The sequence below is a fragment of the Schistosoma haematobium genome, chromosome ZW (genome assembly GCF_000699445.3).
Source record: "Schistosoma haematobium chromosome ZW, whole genome shotgun sequence".
Classification (NCBI taxonomy): domain Eukaryota; kingdom Metazoa; phylum Platyhelminthes; class Trematoda; order Strigeidida; family Schistosomatidae; genus Schistosoma; species Schistosoma haematobium.
Window position 1 is genome coordinate 80135862 of NC_067195.1, and position 25207 is coordinate 80161068.

The 25207-nt window shown below is 34.5% G+C and overlaps 1 protein-coding gene across 1 annotated transcript in view; it reads right to left on the reverse strand.

Moving 5' to 3' along the window:
- The window catches only part of FNDC3B (Fibronectin type III domain-containing protein 3B), a 134537-nt gene that overhangs the window by 85050 nt on the left and 24280 nt on the right, over positions 1-25207 (reverse strand). Inside the window, exons 2-5 of the mRNA XM_051218880.1 lie at positions 20217-21181; positions 11777-12083; positions 7806-8201; positions 784-1424 (exon numbers count right to left, since the gene is read on the reverse strand). Of these exons, the coding sequence (XP_051072606.1) occupies positions 784-1424; positions 7806-8201; positions 11777-12083; positions 20217-21181 (2309 nt within the window). The remainder of the gene's footprint in view (positions 1-783; positions 1425-7805; positions 8202-11776; positions 12084-20216; positions 21182-25207) is intronic.

Genomic DNA, 25207 nt, shown 5'->3' on the forward strand with positions numbered 1-25207 from the left:
GATTGTAAATATGATTTATTGATTATTATTATTATTATCATCAACTTTATTCAATATTATATTCAATACTATATATTTCTCAGCGCAAAGTATTTCAACAAGTTTCCGTTTCTTTCTTCTTGGTCGGTCCTGGCGATAAATATTGAGTGATCACCAGTTAGATGTTAGCAGCTCAGTAAATGAACATCTGAATAATGTGCATTCTTTTCGTTGTATATTGCCAGAAACCACATTGTCTCTTATTGAGTTTTTTGTAACTTTGACAACGAAAGGTTGTACACTTTTCAGAAACGCAGCAGTATAGGTTATGCGATGAATAGACATAATGATATATTAAAACAAACAAAAATAGATAACCTGTTGAAATATCTAGATGGCAGGAACAGGTAGCCCAGATGCTCAAGCAGGCCGCCCTCTTGATGAGTCTCTAGATCAAACAAGGTTTCTTATAGAATACCTTAAGTCATCTAACATTGTTCTTTCTAAATTTATCTCACATATACACAAAATGACAGCATTAAAGCAGTATCATACTACATTAAAATGACAATCATAATGCCAAAACTCAGAGCGGTTGCTTTCCCCGAAATAAATGATCTAATCAAATCAATTTACTGTTACGATTATTATTATTTTTATTATTATTATTATCATTTGCAGAGAATACAGAACTAACCGAAGCTTTAACAACCTTTTTCTTCATATCAGTCATACATTGATTAAATTCACTGAATACGAAAGATATTTACTAAAATTAAACAGTAAGTCAATTCATTAACTTACTTGTGGTGACAGTATATCCGATATTATATTATGAATAATCTTCTCTTGAGTATTCCATTCGTTATTCAGATTGTAATCAGCATGATGTCCATTGGTATTAGTCTCTGTATCATTTTCATTTGCCCCAGGTCCATTTGTATTAACATTATTATTACTATTACTTAAATAAACATCATAAGAGTCCATAGGTTGTTCCAGCTGTTGTTGCTGAAGATGATGATGACTGTAACATTGTGAATTTAATAGACAATTCGACGGTGAACAATAATCAGTAGGTGTTTGTACTGTCGGTAATAATACATTGATTGGAAGGGGAGAACAAACTGATGTGTCTCCAGTTGGTTTATTTTCAATTTCTATCTCAGAATCTATATCTACATCTTGTGCTACAACTGGAGCACGATGACACTGATGATAATGTGAATGGGGTTGATAAATTGATGATGAATGATGAGATTGATGGTAATGATTTATATGACTACTACCATTCTGTAAGCTACAATTGTGTTGTTGATATTGAGAATAATGTTCTGAATGTGATTTCGACGATCCAGTTGTAGATGGTTGATTCCGAGCCGAATTTTGAGAGTATTTATTGAAACCGAAGCCAGCTGAACGATGTGGTCGAAAACCACTGTAACCTTCAAAAATTGTTTTGAAATATAAAATATTACGCATATATATATAAATATATATATGTATATATGACCACACTTACAGTTAGTATTATTATTATTTGGAGTAGTAGTAACTGTTGGTGTTAAGGACTAAAGTTTAACCAGTATTGAATAACACATCGGCGTATGAAGTGAAAAGTACTGGGTTAAAGTCACTATCTGAATACCACAGCCGAGGTTTAGCTACGTCTAGTTGACGAGTGTCATATAGACCACATCACGTGTTCTTGGTTCCACTATTAGCTACGACCCATCTATTCTAAAGAACTTTATATTTCCAGAGTCTCTGTAGTATTCAGATAATGAAGGTTCGTAGCTCAAGGGGTTAATGTTGTTACATTCCTTGAACTGGATACTTTAATAATGAAATTTTACTAGATTTTTTGGATAAGATCATAGCTAAAAAAACTCAAAAATGTGGAACACCGGAATTTCTGTACAAATGACCAATAACCTGTTACACCAACATTGAATTAAGCTGATTACGTTATCACTGTAAATTCTCTTTGAGTACCTTATAACCTGACCTTAACTCTTTAATAAGTAATATGCACAACGAGATACGCAGCCATAGAAGAAACAAACAGAATAATTAGCAGAATAAATTGTTTTTATTGCAAGAAACACTATATCGAAACACGTAGCCGCACCTAGATCTCTTTCGGTTCTGACATCACTTAGCTGTCAAACATTACAATGCATTTTCGTCAGCATCAGTGGATGTGCACAAATGTTCAACTACGAAGTAGCTGAAATCTTTGACATAAGCAGACCAAAGACTTCTTACGAGCCTGAGATTCAAGTCACTTAACAGTCAGTAAACGTAAGGAAATGGATGCAATTTACCAACCCATGAAAAAAATGGTTGAAAAAACAAAAAGGTCAGAGATCAAGGAAAATCAAGGTAAATGTACAGAAACGACAACACAGTTATGGCTCCGGATATCTTACAACACATTGTCAAGTCAATAATAATCAATTAGGATTACCTTGACCTAGAATCCAGGCTTTTTCATCTTTGAATAGCTTAGCAACATGTGGTTTGAGCTAACACCACAATTGCCGGCAACAACCGTTCGAAGATTTTAGCAACAGAACAAGTAATCAGATATATATGGCGAAATAATAATGGCTCACTATCTATCCACAGTTTTCGTGCTGATATTGTGCTGTCCAGAAAGATAATAACAGTCTCACGATAAAGATATTTAGAACAGAAAATGTCATTATTATGGTCGGGGGTGGGGTTGTGATTGTGAAGTTTTCATAGCTTTAATTACTAAGTGATCTTGGTTAAACCACGGCTGAGAATCAGGAAGTATTGGACAGTTTTTAGTCCTAGTATAGGACACCACAGTAGTGTGTATCCACGACTCCATAGGGGGTCGATTCAAAAATCTTAGGTCTCGCGTGAGAAACCGAAGGTTCTGAGTTTGAGTCCCGCGTATGGGATCGTCAATACAAACTGCTGCGGAGTCTCGTACTAGGATGATACGACCGTACAATGCTTCCAGGTTTTCAATAGTGGTCTAACATTGATCGGTTCATGATCTCAACTAAAACTCAAAAATCTCCACAACCTTATACTGAAAAACCGATTTAATTTAAAGAGAAAAACAGACAAACTGATACCTTTAAACCAAATTTATTATTTACAACTCCAACTTTAGTACAATGGGCGAGATTACGTCTTAACCTCTTCTTCCTTTCCCGTTAACTAGAGCGAGAAATCCAGTTTGTATAGAAAGTTTCTTGATAGAGATCTCAGAAGAATTAGTTGACATTCAAGTGAATTCAATTATATATCGATCCAATCATTATTAATTACAGAATTTTATTAATTGAACAATTTTTACTTACTTACTTACTTACGCCTGTTACTCCCAATGGAGCATAGGCCGCTGACCAGCATTCTCCAACCCACTCTGTCATGGGCCTTCTTTTCTAGTTCCATCCAATTCTTGTTCATTTTTCTCATGTCTATCTCCATTTCTCGGCGTAATGTGTTCTTTGGTCTTCCTCTTTTCCTTTGACCTTCAGGATTCCATGTGAGGGCTTGTCTTGTGACGCAGTTGGGTGCTTTCCTCAATGTGTGTCCTATCCACTTCCAGCGCTTCTTCCTGATTTCTTCCTCCGCTGGGATCTGGTTTGTTCTTTCCCACAGTACGTTGTTGCTAATAGTGTCCGGCCAATGGATCTGAAGTATTTTGCGTAGACAATTGTTAATAAACACCTGTATTTTCTGGATGATGGCTTTTGTAGTTCTCCAGGTTTCTGCCCCATACAGTAGAACTCTCTTGACATTTGTATTGAAAATCCTGACCTTGGTGTTGGTTGACAGTTGCTTTGAGTTCCAGATGTTCTTCAGTTGTAAATATGCTGCTCTTGCTTTGCCGATCCGCGCCTTCACATCTGCATCAGATCCACCCTGTTCATCAATGATGCTGCCCAAATACGTAAAGGTTTTTACATCTTCCAAATCTTCTCCGTCAATTGTGATTGGATTGGTGCATTCTGTGTTGTATCGGAGAATCCTGCTTTTCCTTTTGTGTATATTGAGACCTATTGCTGCTGAGGCTGCTGCCACACTGTTTGTCTTCTCCTGCATCTGTTGTTGCGTTTGGGATAGAAGGGCCAGATCGTCTGCGAAGTCTAGATCATCCAACTGCATCTTAGATGTCCATTGTATCCCGCGCTTCCCTTCAGACGTTGACGTCTTCATGATCCAGTCGATCACCAGGAGAAAGAGAAAGGGTGAGAGTAAGCAACCTTGCCTAACACCGGTCTTCACTTCGAACGACTTTGTCAACTGTCCTCCATGTACGATTTTTCAATGTAATCCATCATATGAACTCTGTATGATATTGACTATCTTCTGAGGCACGCCGTAATGTCGAAGAAGTTTCCATAGTGTTGTTCTGTCCACGCTATCAAATGCCTTTTCGTAGTCAATGAAGTTGATGTAGAGTGATGAATTCCATTCAATTGATTGTTCCACAATGATCCGTAGAGTTGCGATTTGGTCTGTACACGATCTATCCTTACGGAATCCTGCCTGTTGGTCACGAAGTTGGACGTCTACGCAGTCCTTCATCCTGTTTAACAATACCCTGTTGAAGACTTTTCCCGGTATTGAGAGAAGAGTGATGCCCCTGCAGTTATCACACTTGCTGAGATTGCCTTTCTTCGGTATTTTGATCAGAAGTCCTTCTTTCCAGTCTGTCGGTACTTGTTCCTCATCCCAAATCTTATTGAAGAGAATGTGGAGTATCCTTGCAGTTGCCGCCACGTCTGCTTTTAGTGCCTCTGCTGGGATGTTGTCCGGTCCTGCTGCTTTGCCACTCCTGATTTGTCTGATGGCCATGCTGATTTCTTCAATTGTTGGTGGGCCAACATTGATTGGGAGGTTTGTGAGTGCTGCTTCGATGTTGGGTGGGTTCAGTGGGGCTGGTCGATTCAAGAGTTCCTTGAAGTGTTCTACCCACCTGTTTTGTTGCTCTTCAATGTTGGTGATTACCTCGCCTTCCTTGCTTTTCACTGGTCGTTCTGGTTTGCGGCGATTTCCAGAGAGTTTCTTTGTCGTGTCATACAGTTTTCTCATGTTTCCTTCTCTTGCAGCCTTTTCCGCCGTTGTTGCTAAATCTTCCACATATTTACGTTTGTCGGTTCTGATGCTCCTCTTCACTTGTTTGTTTATTTCCGTGTATTCAGCTTGTGCCTTGGCTTTTTCTGCTCTTGTTCGGCTGGCATTGATCGCTGCCTTCTTGTTCCTCCTTTCTTGAATCTTATCCAGTGTACCAACAGTGATCCATTCCTTGTGGTGGTGCTTCTCGTGACCCAGAACCTCATGACATGTTTAAGTGATTGCCTCTTTGATCCCCTTCCAGTTGCTCTCCACAGTAGTTCCTTCTCCATTGAGTAGATCATGAAAGGCCTGGAACTTGTTGCTGAGGACTATCTTGAATTTGTTGAGTTTGTTAGTATCCTGGAGAAAGGCCGTATTGAACTTTTGTGATACTGTCTGCCCCGTTGTCCAGTGCTTCTTGAGTTTCAATTTCATCTTGGCGACCAGTAAGTGATGATCTGATGCTATATCAGCTCCTCTCTTGGCTCTCACGTCCTCTATAGTCCTCCTGAACGTTTTGTTGATGCAAATATGGTCGATTTGGTTTTGTGTAGAGTGATCCGGTGAAGTCCATGTGGTTTTGTGTATGCGTTTATGTGGGAATATGGTGCCGCCTATGACCAGCTTATTGAAGGCACATAGGTTTGCAAATCTCTCACCATTTTCGTTTCTTTCTCCCAGTTCGTGTCGTCCCATGATGTCTTCATATCCAGTGTTGTCCGTTCCAACCTTGGCGTTGAAATCTCCCATCAGAATGGTCAGGTCCTTTGTTGGGGACTTCTCGACTATTGACTGCAGCCTATTGTAGAATTGATCTTTAGCGTCTTCATTGTAGTCGTTGGTAGGCGCATAGCATTGGATGATGTTCATTGAAATGCCCTCTTTCTTTGTTTTAAACGACGCTCTGATGATCCTTGGTCCATGAGATTCCCATCCTATAAGTGCATTTTGCGCTTGTTTGGACAGCATCAATGCAACTCCTTGTGTATGTGGTGCATTTTCTTCTTCATGGCCGGAGTATAACAGGAACTCTCCTGTAGTTAGTCGTTGTTGTCCAACTTGTGTCCAATGTGTTTCACTGATCCCAAGTACCTCTAGGTTGTATCTTTTCATTTCTGCAGCAATCTGGAAGGCTCTTCCGGTGTCCCACATTGTACGAACATTCCATGTACCCAAATAAATGGTCGCTCTGGTTGTCAGAAGGGGCATCGGCCTCGTAACTTCCGAAGGGATTCGGCTTTCATCATGAGGCGTCATAATTCTTCTAAATGAAGATCTTCTGATTCCCAGGGCAGAGTTTAAAAGGTTTGAATAATTTTTTCTGGTTAGCGTTTTTTTAGCGAGTTAGTTTTCTACGGGATGGGGACGCTAACCCCATGCCCAACCCTCCTCCTTTATCCGGGCTTGGGACCGGCAGTAGCCCCCGGAGGGAAAAATGCATTGAAAATCAAATAACTAATTACAACTGAAAAAATACACCGACACTTAATGAACAGGATTTATTCTGAATAAATTAATACCGAATAAACCTGTTGAAAGTTGACTGAATAAAAATCACCTTAGATTGATTCAGGAAATTTAAGACTGATTTTCTTCCTCATACGTTAATATCCTTAGCACAAACAAACACTAGTCACAATCCGTCTTTGCTTATGAAGCTTGTTATCTAAAGCAATATCGAGGCAGTTCGCACAGGATGCACATATGTCAACATGAGACTGATCAGTTGCGGTCCTAAACAACAACGGGAAGGTACAAGCAAACAATACCTAGTGTATATTTATTTTATTTCCCTGTGATACATAGTTGTATGGAACTGTAAAACATTTAGATTATGGAAAGTAGTGCTCAATCTTTCCATTGATATCATTCAATAGTAAATAAGCTTTGATCATCAAATGTAACTACCAATAAGTGAAATCTTCAGAATTCAGGAGTTATACTCAGTTACTGCAGATTATCTATGATTGTCAAAATATCAAAGCTGATTAAGAGTAAATTTGTGAATATTCGAGTTAATAAACGCTATATGTCTTTTTTTCAACAAGGTTGGTTTCTACGGGACGGGTTTGCCGGCCTCATGCCCAACCCTCCTCCTTTTCCCTGCCTTGTGACCGACAGTAACCCTAAAAGATCTACAGAAGGATGCCATTGGCAACAAACTACTGTGGGAGAGAACAAATCAGCTTTCATCTGAAGAGGAAACTAGGAAAAGACGTTGAAAGTGGATAGGGCATACCTTGAGAAAATCATCAAACTGAGCGAACTTGGAATACCGAAGGGAATCGGAATGGAGGAGGATCAAGGAACACATTGGGTTGTGAACTGGAAGAAGACATCAAAAGAATGAATAGCAACTGGAAAAAAACGTGAAAAGATTGTCCAGGACGGAGTTGGGTGGAGAATAACGTTGGGAGGCGTAAGTAAGTACACTGCATGTCGATATCCAGCTACATGAATGATTGCAATAACTTCAATAACTTTTGGTTGGTTTTTACCTATTTAGATATTTCAACGGTGTTATACGATATATTAATCCGAAACGATACAGGTCTGGGTACTTTCAGGTTATGATCTTTCACACTTTGAAACTTGGAAAATTCATTACAAAGTTTTTTCAGTAACGAGTACACAATTATTATTATTCACTTGAATGTACCTAATGTATTCATCTCATATGGAAATGCAAATTGGTAAAATCAGGTCAAGAAACAACTTACTTTTATTACCTCCGCCAGCAACATTAACACCAATAACGCCGCCGCCACTGATACCTCCACCACGTCTCCTTCGATGAAATGGAAATGTGGCTTGAGGATAAGAAAAATGGGGAGAGAAGGCGTTTAAACTTGATGATGTTGTTGCACGCCCATTACTATCTGAAGCAAATGTAGTATTAGTGATGTGAGAATTTGCAGTGTAAACAATGGAATCAGTGTTAGTGTAGGCAGCAGTAGTAGATGTAGTAAGTGTGGTATGTGTACAACAATCAGAACTCATATTGCCATCTATAAAATGCTTATCTTTCATTGAAATGTGAGATCTACTTTCAAAATTATTAACGTCAGTTAGATTTGTACAGTTGGCAGTTATAAAAGATGTTTTACAGGATCCAACTGTGAATTAATTAAGCGAAAATGAAAAAAAGAGAGGAAGGAAGAATAAAAAGCAGCAAATATGAACAAAAGACATTTATATCACAATGAGAAACTTTATATTATCATCTCATTATTTTTTATTGGATTTTGATGAGTGTTGGTTGGCATATGTGCATCATGTGTGGATTCCATTGATATAGTCGTTTTTCAAAAGCTTTTTATTAAATAGACATATTATAGTTAGCATTGGAGTCCAGAATACTCAGGGGGTAACGCACGAGAATTCTAAGCGAATGACAGTTGGCGAGTCAAAGATAGGACGAAATTCGTGTTCTGGATCGCAATGCAAGTCACATTACGTCTATTCAATGCGAAAACTAACTAATTAAGGCAATGACTGTGATCTACAATACGAGGCGCATAGAGAGTGATTAAATTGAAGCTATTATAATTCACTATTACTGAGTTTAGAATTCAAAAGGGGATAAATTTTCCGATGTCAGTCAACTTGTGATATAACATGACCTTTATCCAATCGTAGCTGTGAATTATTGTGCCATTTCCACATTAGGATCTGATGTTAGTAGCACTTAATTTAATCATACGAATATTCGCCCATTCACTACTAGTGATCAATTTTGAGATGACGTTTCACATGTTTTGGTGTGGAACTATGTGTAATGTACGAACAACCCAAGTTCAGATGGTATATATTAATTAATTTACAGGGAACACAGATTGTCTTCAATCTATCATCCCCATCTAATGTTTGTTTCGCAACCCAAGCTGATTGTAAACTTTTCTATAGTTTCTCTGAAGCTCTGAAACTCCTGCCTTCAGGCTTCGAATCCAGCAACTCCGACGCGACGCTCCGATGCAAACTACTTACAAACAATCTTGTCCACCACACTAGGATTAATGTGGTTTTGAGACGTGGATGAGTAATCCTGGAACGGGGCATAACGGTTCACATTTCTAATCCCAGTAAAATGTTGATTTGAGGCAACCCTAATTCAATGTCATCGGTGACAGCTACATCACTCATGACATGTGATTAAACTCCACCGGTATTGTATAAGAAACCAGTCACTTTGAAATCTAAATAGTGAGATGTTTGGTCAATTTATTAAGCAATTGCAATTATTTTGTAATAGCACACAATAGGTTGTTTTGTCGTAAATAGTAGGTTTAATTACAAAGACAAACGCAAAACTCATAAAAGATATAAAGTATCTACAACAACCGTGAAGAAGGTTGTTCTAATCTATTATTATAAAAAAGGTTAGAATAATGGGACATATGTTAAGTGCCTATGATTCCATGCCTATCTATATCTATGATTCTGTTTTTCTTCAGAAAAATAAACATGGAAAGGCAGATATGGTGAAAAATGAGTATATATATATATATATATATATATATATATATATATATATAGAGAGAGAGAGAGAGAGAGAGATTACACTACCGCTGTAGTTACAACAACAATTGTTGATTAAAATGTTACTAAGAATATAAATTCTAGAATGACGGCGGATCATGACCGACTGAAGACATATTCTTCTGAGAACGCACGCAGACGTCCAGATTACACAACCGGAAATGTAACCATGGGATACCAACTCATTGGTCTTAATGTTAATTTCCCGCTGCGAGACCTGAAGATCATGAGTCCGATTCATAATCGAGTCGCGTATGCGCATTGCTGTGGAGGCTCCTATTAAGATGTAGCAGCTGTCTGATGACTTTCAAATTTTAATGGCTATTTAATTAAAGCCATTTCATGATGTAAAACAACAAAGTCAACAACTCCCATATATGTGAAGATATTGAGATTAAGAAATTAAAATAGATTTCATAAGATTAAATAATTATTATTTACAAATTTTAAGTACGAAATTGAAGTAGTATTAAGCTGTAGACCATATTAAATGTCGAATTTACTTAATAGTTACACAGTAGATAATCTGACTAACAGTGCCAAATAGTGTTTAAAGAAAATATGAAGAGGACTTAAATTCGGAAAAGATAATATACAAGTTAAAGTAAATCTGTGGAAATCACCTACCTACAAAGCGATCTTTTACGTTTAAATCGATTATATCGTCCTCCTCAAGTGATATGTAGAGCAAGAACTAAGCATAACAGTCAAATAACAATTTAATTGGCGATTAGGTGATTGACAGAACTTGTTTCTTTCAAATTCTTGTTTCAAATGATAGATAATTTGAATAACATCAACAGTATATCACTGTGTCACATGACACACGCATTTTGGTAGACCTGATTCATATATTTTGGTAATTACTACTTTAGAACAACACATATAAGCGAACAATTGTTTTCAATTAGATTGTCATCAGGCTTTACTCTAATATACATGAATATTTATACGAAAATTGTTGTTCTAATTTTCACAATGGGAATCTTTAATATTCTAATTACTACTTTGTTGTTCCGTGCTCTCTGTTTTCATTTTACTTTCTCTAGTTGTAGACAATTACCATTAATTCGATCTGGCACACGAATTGACCTTAATTACCCCGTTCATAAATCAACGGGCTGTCCATTTAAGAAATATTAAAAATTCCCGGCTGATGCATCGGATCGCTGTAATATATGCACTACCTAAAGAACTACTGAACTAGTATAATTAAAACTTTCTATCACATGTTTGTTCTGTACATTTAATGTTACTATTTATATCAAATTGATCATGCCTGTAAACTGGCGTGAATTCTGTAATTATTATTTTTAGAATATAAATTATTATTATTATTAATTAATGGTTATGTTTATTTTCTCATCTAATCTTTTATATATTGAGGATGTCGTTTAATTAAGAAAACCCTTGTTACAGGTGTCATTTGTGTGGTTTTCATTTGACGGTAGTTCATTTAAGGAGAGTAATTAGGCCATTAATTCAGTCTTGTGAAGAACATTTTATTAACACAAATCATTTATCCATTAGCACTTCATTAATTATTTTAACAACCACATGTATATCATTTTCAAGAACCCAAAACTATCCCATTTAATATCATTAGACATAAAACTGATGAGTTAAATCCTAAATAAGATTGTTGGTATAAAATAGGGAAAGGAATCTCATATTACTGTGAATTATATGTTTATTGGTGTTTAGTTTTTAAATGAAAATTCCTCAGCAAAACCATATTTAATGAAAATATAGCTTCATAGTAGAAATTAAAAGCTACTTTTATAAATAGATGTATTTATTTGCAAGTTGTATTCGTCACAGATTGACGCCACTTAGGATATCACTAGGAAACAATGGAGCACTGAACAGCTAATAAGACGTAGCAGCTGTGTTCAGCGCTCACTGGATACTAATATTACCTCGACTGAAATCAATTTTTCACGAATACAACCTGAAAATTAGAATAATCTTTTAAAATACCCTTTCAAATAAATGTATATTCATTATTAAGGAATAATTTTCACAATTACATGGAATAAAACGTTGTGAATATGAGATATCAACCTCCAAAAAAAATGTATCTACAACATGGCTCAAATGTTATGATATAATATTCAAATGCATACGTAAAGAAAAATAACTATTGACCAACCTGTTTTACAATTTATACTACCATCATCATTCTCTGCATCTTGGTCATCATTATCGTCTTCATTGTTTTCATATGGATCATCATCACGTGTAGAAGAGATTACGACATCATCATCATCAGTAGAATTCGTAGTTTGAGTAACATGTTTATCAATAGTTCTTATAGTACTGTTATTATTACTGTGAGGAACAGTATAATTATGACTACATTTTATTGATGATAGTTTCTTTGAACTGTTAGTATTATTCATTGCATTTTGTCTAATGTCTGTGACAGTTTTCGAGTGATCTATTGGATCATTGATACACTAAAACAAAAATATATAAATGTATATATTTTTTCGATTAAAATATAGACATGAACGAAGAATGTACTTCTCAAATAATTCCTCTAGATGTTACCGCAATAAATCCAAATTAATCATCCAAAAGATGCCCAAGTTTAAGGGAAATACATCATTTTGGAATTACGGCATATAAATTTAAGGTTATTAGCAAAAAAGATTAAAACGCTTAACATTGAAATGTCTTATGAGCAATGTTAACTTGTAACAGTTTATATGTACAATATGCAATTGTAAGAATAATACTCAAAATAAATTTAGATAACATAGAGTGGAAGAAGTAATGATGTAATTACAAATCAGATCAAATATGTGATGAAAGACAACATAGTGTATGAATTGAGTAAAGAATAGTAAAATGAATTGAGTGATAATTAAATTTCTGATGAGTTTAAGAAATCGAAAATAATAACAATAATATTTCAATAAGATGCAATTCTTAGAATCCTGATGAGAAACCATGACTAATGGAGGCCAATCACATCCGATGCGAAGCAGTTATCAATCAAAGATGGTCACTCAAAACCGTCAGTCGATTGAAGTAAAATATACTTCATTATGGATGCGGGCTCAGCGGTCTACAGGTTAGGCGTTCGCGTGAGAAACCGAATGTCCTGGTAGATTACAGCACATATTAATTCGCTTTTAATCAGTATAGGGTTGTGAAAATTGTTGAGTTTTAATTGAGACCATGAACCGATCAATGTTAGACCACTATTGAAAACCTGGAAGCATTGTACGGTCGTGTCGTCCTTGTATGAGATTCCTCAGCAGCATGCATTGGAGATCTCATACGCAGGTGTCAAACCATGGACCTTCGGTCTCACGCGAAAACACCTAACCTCTAGGCCAATGAGTTGATATCCAATGGTGTTAATATTTAATTTCAACCAATCCATGGTATCGCCTCTATATACCTATGAAGATTATCAGTTGGAAGGAAAAAATAATTACACTGATTTAACTATCGATGCATTTGAAGTGATCCTCAAATGCGATGGAACTGGCAAGCGTTTAATGCCGAAGTTAAGCAAAGAGTATGAGGAGAAAGTAAGGTGTTAGGACTCTTAGAAAAATCAGTCCAATCTACGATACAAATCATATAAAGATATATATGAGTAGTTTGATTTGGGTACTAAACTGTAGGTGGTCGTTAAATAATTAGTATGAAAATTAATCATCGACTTAGTCACTAGCGATTTCCATTAAGTATCTTTTTTCAATTCTTTACCTTACAGTACTAATTTACACAACCCAAACATTTTTATATGCCTACTCTCTGTGTTTAGATAACTGACAAAATATTTGAATTAGGATGGAATTTATTTCTTCATGATGTTAAACAGTATGAATGGATAAAATAGTCCTAGTTAATGTTCATCGAATATAAAGTAGTTTAGCATTAATGAGCAATACTCTGATGTAAACCGTTGTCTTAGTTAACAGAGGTCGAAATTATCCCGTTTTTTAAATTCAGAACTGAATTTTGTTCGGTCTTTGTTAACATATGTGAATCCTTTTCAGATTGCCTCAATAAAAGCACTTTTTACATCATAAATAATACATGGGTTGTGACTAGTGAAAAACATACGTTATGAATTCCACTGCTAGCCAACATCCATCCATGAGGTCTCAGTTTCAAACTCACTTCACATTACCTACCTTGTATTTGGTAATCAGGTAGGCACATTCACTACTAGTTTCAGATTTCAGTTGTACCTCAAAGTTTAGTGTATGGAAATTTGTACTTGATAAAACAGTTACATAATAAAGGGATAACAACAATCATATTTTTTTACTATTGGTAATATATATCGAAAATACATGATTACTACTTTACATGCTTGTACAAATTCCATATGTATTATTACTATTACTAATAAAAAAGAAACAAAACTTCCTGGACCAGAATATAGATGGAAAGAAATTAGGCGAAAATATAGTAATTAGGTATCTTATATCTGTTATTTATTACATAATCTTATCAATACATTAATCTCAGATTGTTGTAAAAAGAAAACTAGTGATAGGAGAACATGTAGGCACCATAAAACATCATCTAGAGTGAAATAAATTGTATCTGTGTATTCACATACACATAGAAACCTATTATAGGTAAGTGTACTGTACAAAATGACTGCATTTTGAATTTTATCTAATTTCTCCACAGTAGAATTTTCAGTTTGAAAGACAAAGAAAACTCACAAGTAAATACTTATAAAAAAGAAACTACTACTAACACTAGATCATCCATTTTTTTGCGCTACGCATATACGCTATACGCAGTTAATAAATAGGGGTGTGTCCATGTGTACGTGTGTGCATATGTATGGCTGCATGTAAACTTTATGCAAAGATATTCTAGTATGAAAGATGGTGAACGGATGAAACACTGATGATGAATACAGTTGTGTAAGTAATCTTTTTTAGAAAGAATTTAATCAAAATGTAAAATGAAGCGACAAAATAAACATTTTGCACACATGTAAAATCCGAAAAACAAGTTTAATGTTTAATGTATTTACAGACCAAGTATAGCTTTATACACCTGGATTTAAGTTAAACATTCTATGTAATATAGGTAGTGATACAATCCAGTTACTTAAACAGAGGTCAATCAGGACAGACTGTAAGTACTACATTAACATGGCGATCAGGTTTGACTGCTGCAAGGACCTAATCGGAGTGTATTGGCTGAAAACACTAATTCTTTAAAATCTTGTCGTGTCAAGGAGGTAGGTTGAAAAGTAGTAACACCAATTCTTTATAAATCAAAACATAACACGATAATGATAAAACTGCATTACACATTTCAGGAGATAGTGTCTGTGTACAAGAGGATCCTCAATTATCAAAAAACGCAAAAAAGAGATGTTTTTGTGAAGCGCTTCAACTAACTTTCGAAAAATGCTGTGTGCGATTTTCAACGAACAATGTCTACTAATGTACTTTGTAGGCATTAGTGACCAGGACATAGATTATGTCTAGTCGGACACAACCTACTTCGATGCCCAAAGGTGGCTGATAAAAAGAGTGAGTTGGTTTACAGCTGAAGCAGATCAGATCAAAACATGAATTAAGCGCTAAGTTTTCTATCTGAGCCACATCGGTAGGTGCGAAATTTTAGCCATTGACCAGTTATTAACTCCATTTAGATTATTTACGCAATAACAATGATAATAAATATATGCATTTAGTACAAATCATAAAGAAATGCATGCATTAATTGAATAAAATAGTTTAAAAATTGAGCTAAATCTTGGTAAGAAAAACGTTCCTAACAATGTTTAGTGCATGTCTAAGAGGATAGGTTTTGGTCATGTCGGACAATTGTCTTGATTGCGTGGAACATACTTGAAAGTTGTTACAAATCGATCTCTTTTTCAGCTGCTTTATTGTTTAACCTATTTCTATCATTTCGAGGACAGATTGTCTGTTTGTTTGTTTGTTTGTAATCTACACCCGGTACGATAGCTGATCGTTTCACGTAGATTACTTACCACATTATGATTTTTCATATAGCATCTATCTTCCTGTCTAACAGTTCCACTAACATAGACTACTTTGATGCATATATTGAAATCCAATGAAACTATGTGTTATAAATCGTAGAGTAATTTAGTTCACCCAGTAAAATCAGAACAAAATCTTTTAGCTGACACATTTCTTTGAAGTACTGCTATATTATTATTTGTCCGATAGTATTGTAATTTTCTTCATTTAAATCTATGCCTATATTAGCCATAAGTATTCAGCTTGTGTTATCTTTAATGTGGATTATAATAATGGTAATAATAATAAGAAGAAGAAGAAAAAATAGTAATGAAGGCAATACTAATGATAATCATTAGTAATAAGATTAACAGAAAATATTAAAAAAGCATAAAAATGTAACCTTTTTTTCTTTAGACGAGAATATTTTCCATTCCTCCCTCTTATTTTATGAGTTTAATCGCAAATAAGAACAAAATAGAAATAATATTTTGAATAAAAATTTTTGATGAGAAACAATCTTATTATTTTTTGTTTTTAGTGAGAGGAAAAAAAAACGGAATCGAAGAAAAAATACTTCAGACAACAGAGAACAACAATACAAGCGATCGATAATCAAGTGGAAAGGAAGAGAAAATTGACTAGGCACTTTACTTGATAACTTACAAAATTCACTGCTGAATTTTCGGGAAAAAGAAAAGAACAACAAACGAACTAGTGAAGATGAAGCTTTTCTTTACTGAATGTGATGAAATTATTATAGTTTTATTCTTGCAATCATATGAGATAAGCGTTTAGACGATGTTTCTTGCTTCGATAAGGGGCATACTTAACAATAATAATAACAATTATTACTATTATTATCAGCCGTATTTAAACAAAAGATGTTATACATAAAATGAAGTGAAGCTACTTAGTGAAACACTGATATGAAAGTGAATATTCATTGACATTCAGAAACAGATGCAAGGGATGTAACACGTCAATATCCAACCACGCTGTTAACAGTAAAACAGTATATATACGATAAGCACTCATTTTTGTTTATCTCTGGGCATACATATTGACAATTGACTGATCACTAAATATTGACTAATATCATTTTTATCTAGTCCTTTAGTGCTGATCAAATTCTGTCGATTAACAAACAACGTGTGATTAATGAAGTAGTCAATTGTAAATATGTTAATCCTACAAGAGCTATGTCGAGACCCAAGTAGCTTAGTGGTAATTCCACAAACTGTATCACTAAGTGAAGAGGGTTAGAATCCCATGCTAGGCAGTAATTCCTCCACGACTCCAAGTACGCTTTGATAAAAAGCACCAACTAGCACGAAATTTAAGTTAAACAGGGTTTCCCGCAAATACCGATTAGCATGTATTTTTTGTTAACGTTTGTTACTTCAACTCCTCATTGTTTACACAATCAACTTTTAAAAAAAACTAGTGAAAATGAATGAATGTTAATGTAGTTTAATATTGAAATATGAACAGTATTTTTAATAAAAAGACTAAATTGAACAGCAATATGGCGCGGAAAACCTCCATGATACTACGAAAACAATGGAAACAGTTGATTGACCGCGGTTATATCATAGTTTCGTCGTATGTGATAAAATGTTCATGACTAAACCAAAATATATCTCAGTAGTAAATTTTTGATTCGAATAAATATTATAGTCAAAAGTTTATTTCTTCTAGATATTGAATACGTAGGACTACCGAGACATACAGCAGTAGAATGGAGTAGTTGTTCAGCAATAATCTCTCATTTTTAACATTTGTTTATTTATAATCGAAACAAAAGCTTCTAAAACCTGGAAGCAATGGATGAGTATTTCATCCTAGTATGAGACTCCATACCAGAGCACATCCAAGACCTTGCAACCAGGAATCGAACTCGAAACCTCTGGTCTCACGCGTGAACGCTTAACCTCTAAACCACTGAGACAGCATGGATACTCACTGCTGAGGAGTCCCATGCCCGGACGAAACGGCTATCTAGTGCTTCTATAGGTTTTCGATGGTGGTCTAATTTACATCGATTCATGATTTCAATGAAACTCAACGATCTTCACAACCGCATACTGAAAAGCTTTGAGATAGACATTTCTTTTGTCTAGAACGACAAATAAGGCAGTATATTTTTGTATCATACCACGATTCACGTTACTGTTCAGTGGCAGATGATTTTTATGTTAAACATTGAGGGGCAACAATTTTTTTCAATATACTTATTGTATGTCATTTCACTCTTCTCATCAACTACATATAAGCTATGTTTAAATAAATCGAAATTTTACAAAATCTCAACACAATTTGAATTATCAGAAAAATACAGATGTATGTAAAATATAAATTTCGGTAAAGAACTTTAAAAAGGATGTAATCAGTTATTATAAGGATATTTGTAGAATATATCGGAAAAGTTACTACTATTATTATGAAAAAGCACAGGGAATGATAAAACTTTTGAAGTTGAACTAAACATGTTTGAAGCAATAATTTTTAAAAGATTTTACAAAAAGTAGTTATTTATGTAACCGAAAAGAATTCGAAGGTTAGTCATTGGACTAATTTTCAATGCAAAAATTAAATGTCAACCTCTTAATTGTTATAACCTTTCTAAACCAATGTAGAGTGGAGTTATTTTGAATATAGTCCTCATATCTACTTCGTGTCTGACATACACATCAAGCATGTGATGTGTAATTGAGTACATTATAGTAACAATACTGTTCAAGTCTCTGAAGCGTGGAGCCTGTTGGATATGTGCAATAAAACAGTGTATATATGTATGTGTAGACACTGAAATTTCGGCTACCCAAACGTGTATGCCTTGTCTGTACAATATGTAGATATATGTATAACCAGTCAGCTGTAATTTGTAACAAGATATATATATATATATATATATATATATATATACAGTATTGAATATTATGCTTAAGGAAATAAATGGGTTAGTAATATTAACTTAAGAGTGAGCAGTAATAACTAGAAAAACGCTCCCAGTCATAAGTTGATATAGAATAGATCGTAATTAGCAAGCAGTGGAATCGACGACGCACATCTATCCTGTTTGGGACTCATCGGTTGGATGTACCTGCACCGCAGAGATGATGTTTACTTCTGGACTCAAACCCAGCACCATTTGCCTCAAAAGCCATCATTTTGCCCACCTAATTACTGAGTCCAGAGAGCCAAAGAATAACTCAAACCATTACAAATTGAATTTCGCAGTCATGTAATTTATTCTAATAATATTGTGGTGTGCGCTACATATATTGACATGAGTAGTATATGATGTTAGTTGTGAACAGAAGGTCTGGCAGCAGAGAGACAAGAGGATCGAACAGTAAAGAATGGAAACTGGATGCAATTTGTATGAAAATGCAAAAACAATGAAGTCTGAGTCATTTTGAGACAATTGGTGGACATTTTGCAAATTAAGCATTTACTTTATGATTGTTAGATTTTATTAACAAGTCCTGTAATTTTGTGTTAAGTACATTCGATTGTCCCCACGCGTGTTCTGTTCACTACGATATATATGATAGCTGATAATTATTCAGTTTACCATCGAATCGAAGAGTAGTATCAAGTTGAGAGTAACATACATAATTAGCATTTCAAATTTACATAACAATATTATCATATTCATCTTTTTTGCAAGTACATCACAACAAACAGCATGATTTTGTAATCTTAGTTCACCCACCATATGTGTAGTGGGAAAATCAATGTAAACTCCTTACGGTTTGGTTAAATTTATTTGATTTACTAATAAACTAAATATGATAGTGTTGAAAATTTTGACAAGTTATAATCTGTAAAAATAAATAAGTGGTAAGAAATAAGTATTGTTTACATGTAGTCGCATACGCTAAGACTGTTTAAATAGTGTTCGCATGAAACTTTAAGGATTGAAAGGAGTGAAAAGCTCCGAGAACGGTACACGAACTTCTGAATTCCTTGAAAAATCCGTGCACACCAACGCAATTCTAACCCAATTAATGTTACAAGTTATACGATTTAAAAAGCCACGAAACTTATCATAAAGTCATCTTTGCTCTGTTCTAGATAGTTTTCACGGCTAAATAGGTGGAAAACCTAATTAGCATTATTTTATCTTGATTTCTTAGTGGTCCATCCACTGATAAAACTTCTTGCAGCGACACTTAAATTTGCTAGGTTGTGACGATTTATTATTCTAATAAACGTGGATACACCTTTTTAAAACGTGAAGAGGAGTATTCGAAAACTGTTTACTGTTTACACGTTAGCATAAAACTCTTTATCTTTCAATTTAATGAATTTTCAAGATAGAAATCATTGACTACACTACACCATCAACCGATTTGCCAAGATCCGGGCTTTGTAGAGCCTGATTCGACAGTGCGCGCTCGGTTCAAGATTTAAAGTAGGAATTATGAAGACATTTATTTTTGGTTAATAAACGTCGAGTTTTTGGGAAATAATGAATTCACCAACAAAAAGCAATGTAGATCTAATGAAAAACTACAACATAAATAAAATGAGCTACATATAATCATTATTTTCACCATATAGCATCAATATTAAATAAACAAATATTGAACTTACTTCGGAAGATTTAACCATTTTTACTTCATTGTTTGATGAGGAGTCAATCATTGGAAGTGAATCTGGACTACAAGTTTTTCGACTTTTATTGTTATTATTATTATTATTATTATTATTACCAATATTATTCAAAAATGACATTTTATCTAAGTCACTGGCAATCATACCACAACAACCACTAATAATTGGATGTAGGTCACCCAGTGTATCAACACGATCACAGCGTGTATCGATGGGATGATCAGCATTATTATTACTAGTATTATTATTATTATAGTTCATTGTAGTTGAATCTGAAATTTCTTTGATTACATTTTGTTTCAAGTTAAAATTATTACTATTATTATTATTATCATTAAACGAAGAATCGGATGATTTGTTGATAGTTAAACACGGTGAATTACATGTTGACACATCACAATGATTTATTTCATCTATAACTTCAGGAGTAATTGAATATTTCGTTGAAATAGAACCATCATTGCCGACTTCATTAACACATACATGTGGATGTGTTGAATGTAGATGAAATTGTTGATGAAAATGCTGAAAATGTGGATGAATAAATGGTGGTGGATGCGTAGGAAGAGAATGAGGGAAAGAATGTATCGAATGAGGATGTTGTGCATATGGATTCATATGGATTAAACTTTCATTGTTTGGTAGACCTGTAGATGGTAATATAGGATGAAAATGATGATGTTGGTGATGAGGTTGTAAATGCTGATTAGGATTTAAAATTAAATTTGTACCAGTTGTTGAAACATCGTTTGTTTGACTAAGTGACAACGGAACACCAGTCGGAACCATTGACAATGATGGATGAGTAGGATAAGGTGATAGAATGACATGAGTAAGAATTCCTTCTTCATCAACAATTTGTTGAACCAAATGACCAGGAGGAACTTGCATAGGCATAGGTAAAGGTGGACCACTATTGGAAACCATTCTAACTGTGGCTGGACCTGAAGTTTATGAAAAATATCACATGTTGGTGAAATATATTTATATTTTACTTTGGAAGGATACAACAACCAAATCATTATGATAAACAGTTAGAAATGAATGAAGTCAGTAGTTTTTAAATCGGTTTTGTTTGGTGTGTTTGGTAGTAAAACTTGAGAAGCTTGAACATAGCATTTGAAGTCCTTTCCATAAAGATGAAAATTCTATCCAGTGCTCACCAGTCTCAATGGTACTTCCAAGTGAGGGTAACCCGTGAATAATATTAAGCACAGTATTCAGTTATTAACAATCCTAAAAGTTGCAATTCATAGTTTATATTTCTAATGCCCCCGGTTCGAACTCCACTCCATCTAATTCAGTTTTGGCAACCGGGTGGTATCATCAACCTTAATACTCAAGTACCTAGTGAATGAGTTTTGGAATGATTGACGTTTCAGCTTCATCTTCTCACTTTTAAAACTCTGACTACAAAAATATGATTTGTTCAGTTGCATAGTAGTAAATGGTAACAATCTTACCTCCAAACAATTCATACAGTATAAGGTAAACGTTATTATATATCACAAATTTTAAATCAGTAAGTCATTACCAACGTAGAGCTTAGTATAGACAAGAATTAACCCAAGTCGACATATCACATTAGTAAAATGAAATGAAATTAACATGATAAATAACAAGTGTAGAAATAACTGAAGTATTATCAGTAATGAGAAAGATCAAACGTTGGAGAAGGTAAATCAAGAGGGCTGAAGGAGCAAGTCCATTAAAATGTATGGTGAAGAAGTAGGTTGGAACAAAGTTAAAAGACCTTAAATTAAGAAGTGACACCAATCTATGAAGTAATTGACAACCGGACTGAGCCATGTTAATAAGTATAGACGACCTGGGTTGGGTCTGCATGAATATCGTAACCAATGTTTAGAGAATTTAAGTGACTTGTTTCAGAATCGGTAGCAATGAAGCAGGTACATTTATTTCTTGTCTTCCCCTAAAACTTAAGTTCCGAAATCTTATACTTTTTTTCATTTTTCATATCTAATCTTTACTACTACTACTACAACTACAACTACTACTACAACTACTACTACAACTACTACTACAACTACTACTACAACTACAACTACTACTACAACTACTACTACAACTACTACTACAACTACTACTACAACTACTACTACAACTACTACTACAACTACTACTACAACTACTACTACAACTACTACTACAACTACTACTACAACTACTACTACAACTACTACTACAACTACTACTACAACTACTACTACAACTACTACTACAACTACTACTACAACTACTACTACAACTACTACTACAACTACTACTACAACTACTACTACAACTACTACTACAACTACTACTACAACTACTACTACAACTACTACTACAACTACTACTACAACTACTACTACAACTACTACTACAACTACTACTACAACTACTACTACAACTACTACTACAACTACTACTACAACTACTACTACAACTACTACTACAACTACTACTACAACTACTACTACAACTACTACTACAACTACTACTACAACTACTACTACAACTACTACTACAACTACTACTACAACTACTACTACAACTACTACTACAACTACTACTACAACTACTACTACAACTACTACTACAACTACTACTACAACTACTACTACAACTACTACTACAACTACTACTACAACTACTACTACAACTACTACTACAACTACTACTACAACTACTACTACAACTACTACTACAACTACTACTACAACTACTACTACAACTACTACTACAACTACTACTACAACTACTACTACAACTACTACTACAACTACTACTACAACTACTACTACAACTACTACTACAACTACTACTACAACTACTACTACAACTACTACTACAACTACTACTACAACTACTACTACAACTACTACTACAACTACTACTACAACTACTACTACAACTACTACTACAACTACTACTACAACTACTACTACAACTACTACTACAACTACTACTACAACTACTACTACAACTACTACTACAACTACTACTACAACTACTACTACAACTACTACTACAACTACTACTACAACTACTACTACAACTACTACTACAACTACTACTACAACTACTACTACAACTACTACTACAACTACTACTACAACTACTACTACAACTACTACTACAACTACTACTACAACTACTACTACAACTACTACTACAACTACTACTACAACTACTACTACAACTACTACTACAACTACTACTACAACTACTACTACAACTACTACTACAACTACTACTACAACTACTACTACAACTACTACTACAACTACTACTACAACTACTACTACAACTACTACTACAACTACTACTACAACTACTACTACAACTACTACTACAACTACTACTACAACTACTACTACAACTACTACTACAACTACTACTACAACTACTACTACAACTACTACTACAACTACTACTACAACTACTACTACAACTACTACTACAACTACTACTACAACTACTACTACAACTACTACTACAACTACTACTACAACTACTACTACAACTACTACTACAACTACTACTACAACTACTACTACAACTACTACTACAACTACTACTACAACTACTACTACAACTACTACTACAACTACTACTACAACTACTACTACAACTACTACTACAACTACTACTACAACTACTACTACAACTACTACTACAACTACTACTACAACTACTACTACAACTACTACTACAACTACTACTACAACTACTACTACAACTACTACTACAACTACTACTACAACTACTACTACAACTACTACTACAACTACTACTACAACTACTACTACAACTACTACTACAACTACTACTACAACTACTACTACAACTACTACTACAACTACTACTACAACTACTACTACAACTACTACTACAACTACTACTACAACTACTACTACAACTACTACTACAACTACTACTACAACTACTACTACAACTACTACTACAACTACTACTACAACTACTACTACAACTACTACTACAACTACTACTACAACTACTACTACAACTACTACTACAACTACTACTACAACTACTACTACAACTACTACTACAACTACTACTACAACTACTACTACAACTACTACTACAACTACTACTACAACTACTACTACAACTACTACTACAACTACTACTACAACTACTACTACAACTACTACTACAACTACTACTACAACTACTACTACAACTACTACTACAACTACTACTACAACTACTACTACAACTACTACTACAACTACTACTACAACTACTACTACAACTACTACTACAACTACTACTACAACTACTACTACAACTACTACTACAACTACTACTACAACTACTACTACAACTACTACTACAACTACTACTACAACTACTACTACAACTACTACTACAACTACTACTACAACTACTACTACAACTACTACTACAACTACTACTACAACTACTACTACAACTACTACTACAACTACTACTACAACTACTACTACAACTACTACTACAACTACTACTACAACTACTACTACAACTACTACTACAACTACTACTACAACTACTACTACAACTACTACTACAACTACTACTACAACTACTACTACAACTACTACTACAACTACTACTACAACTACTACTACAACTACTACTACAACTACTACTACAACTACTACTACAACTACTACTACAACTACTACTACAACTACTACTACAACTACTACTACAACTACTACTACAACTACTACTACAACTACTACTACAACTACTACTACAACTACTACTACAACTACTACTACAACTACTACTACAACTACTACTACAACTACTACTACAACTACTACTACAACTACTACTACAACTACTACTACAACTACTACTACAACTACTACTACAACTACTACTACAACTACTACTACAACTACTACTACAACTACTACTACAACTACTACTACAACTACTACTACAAC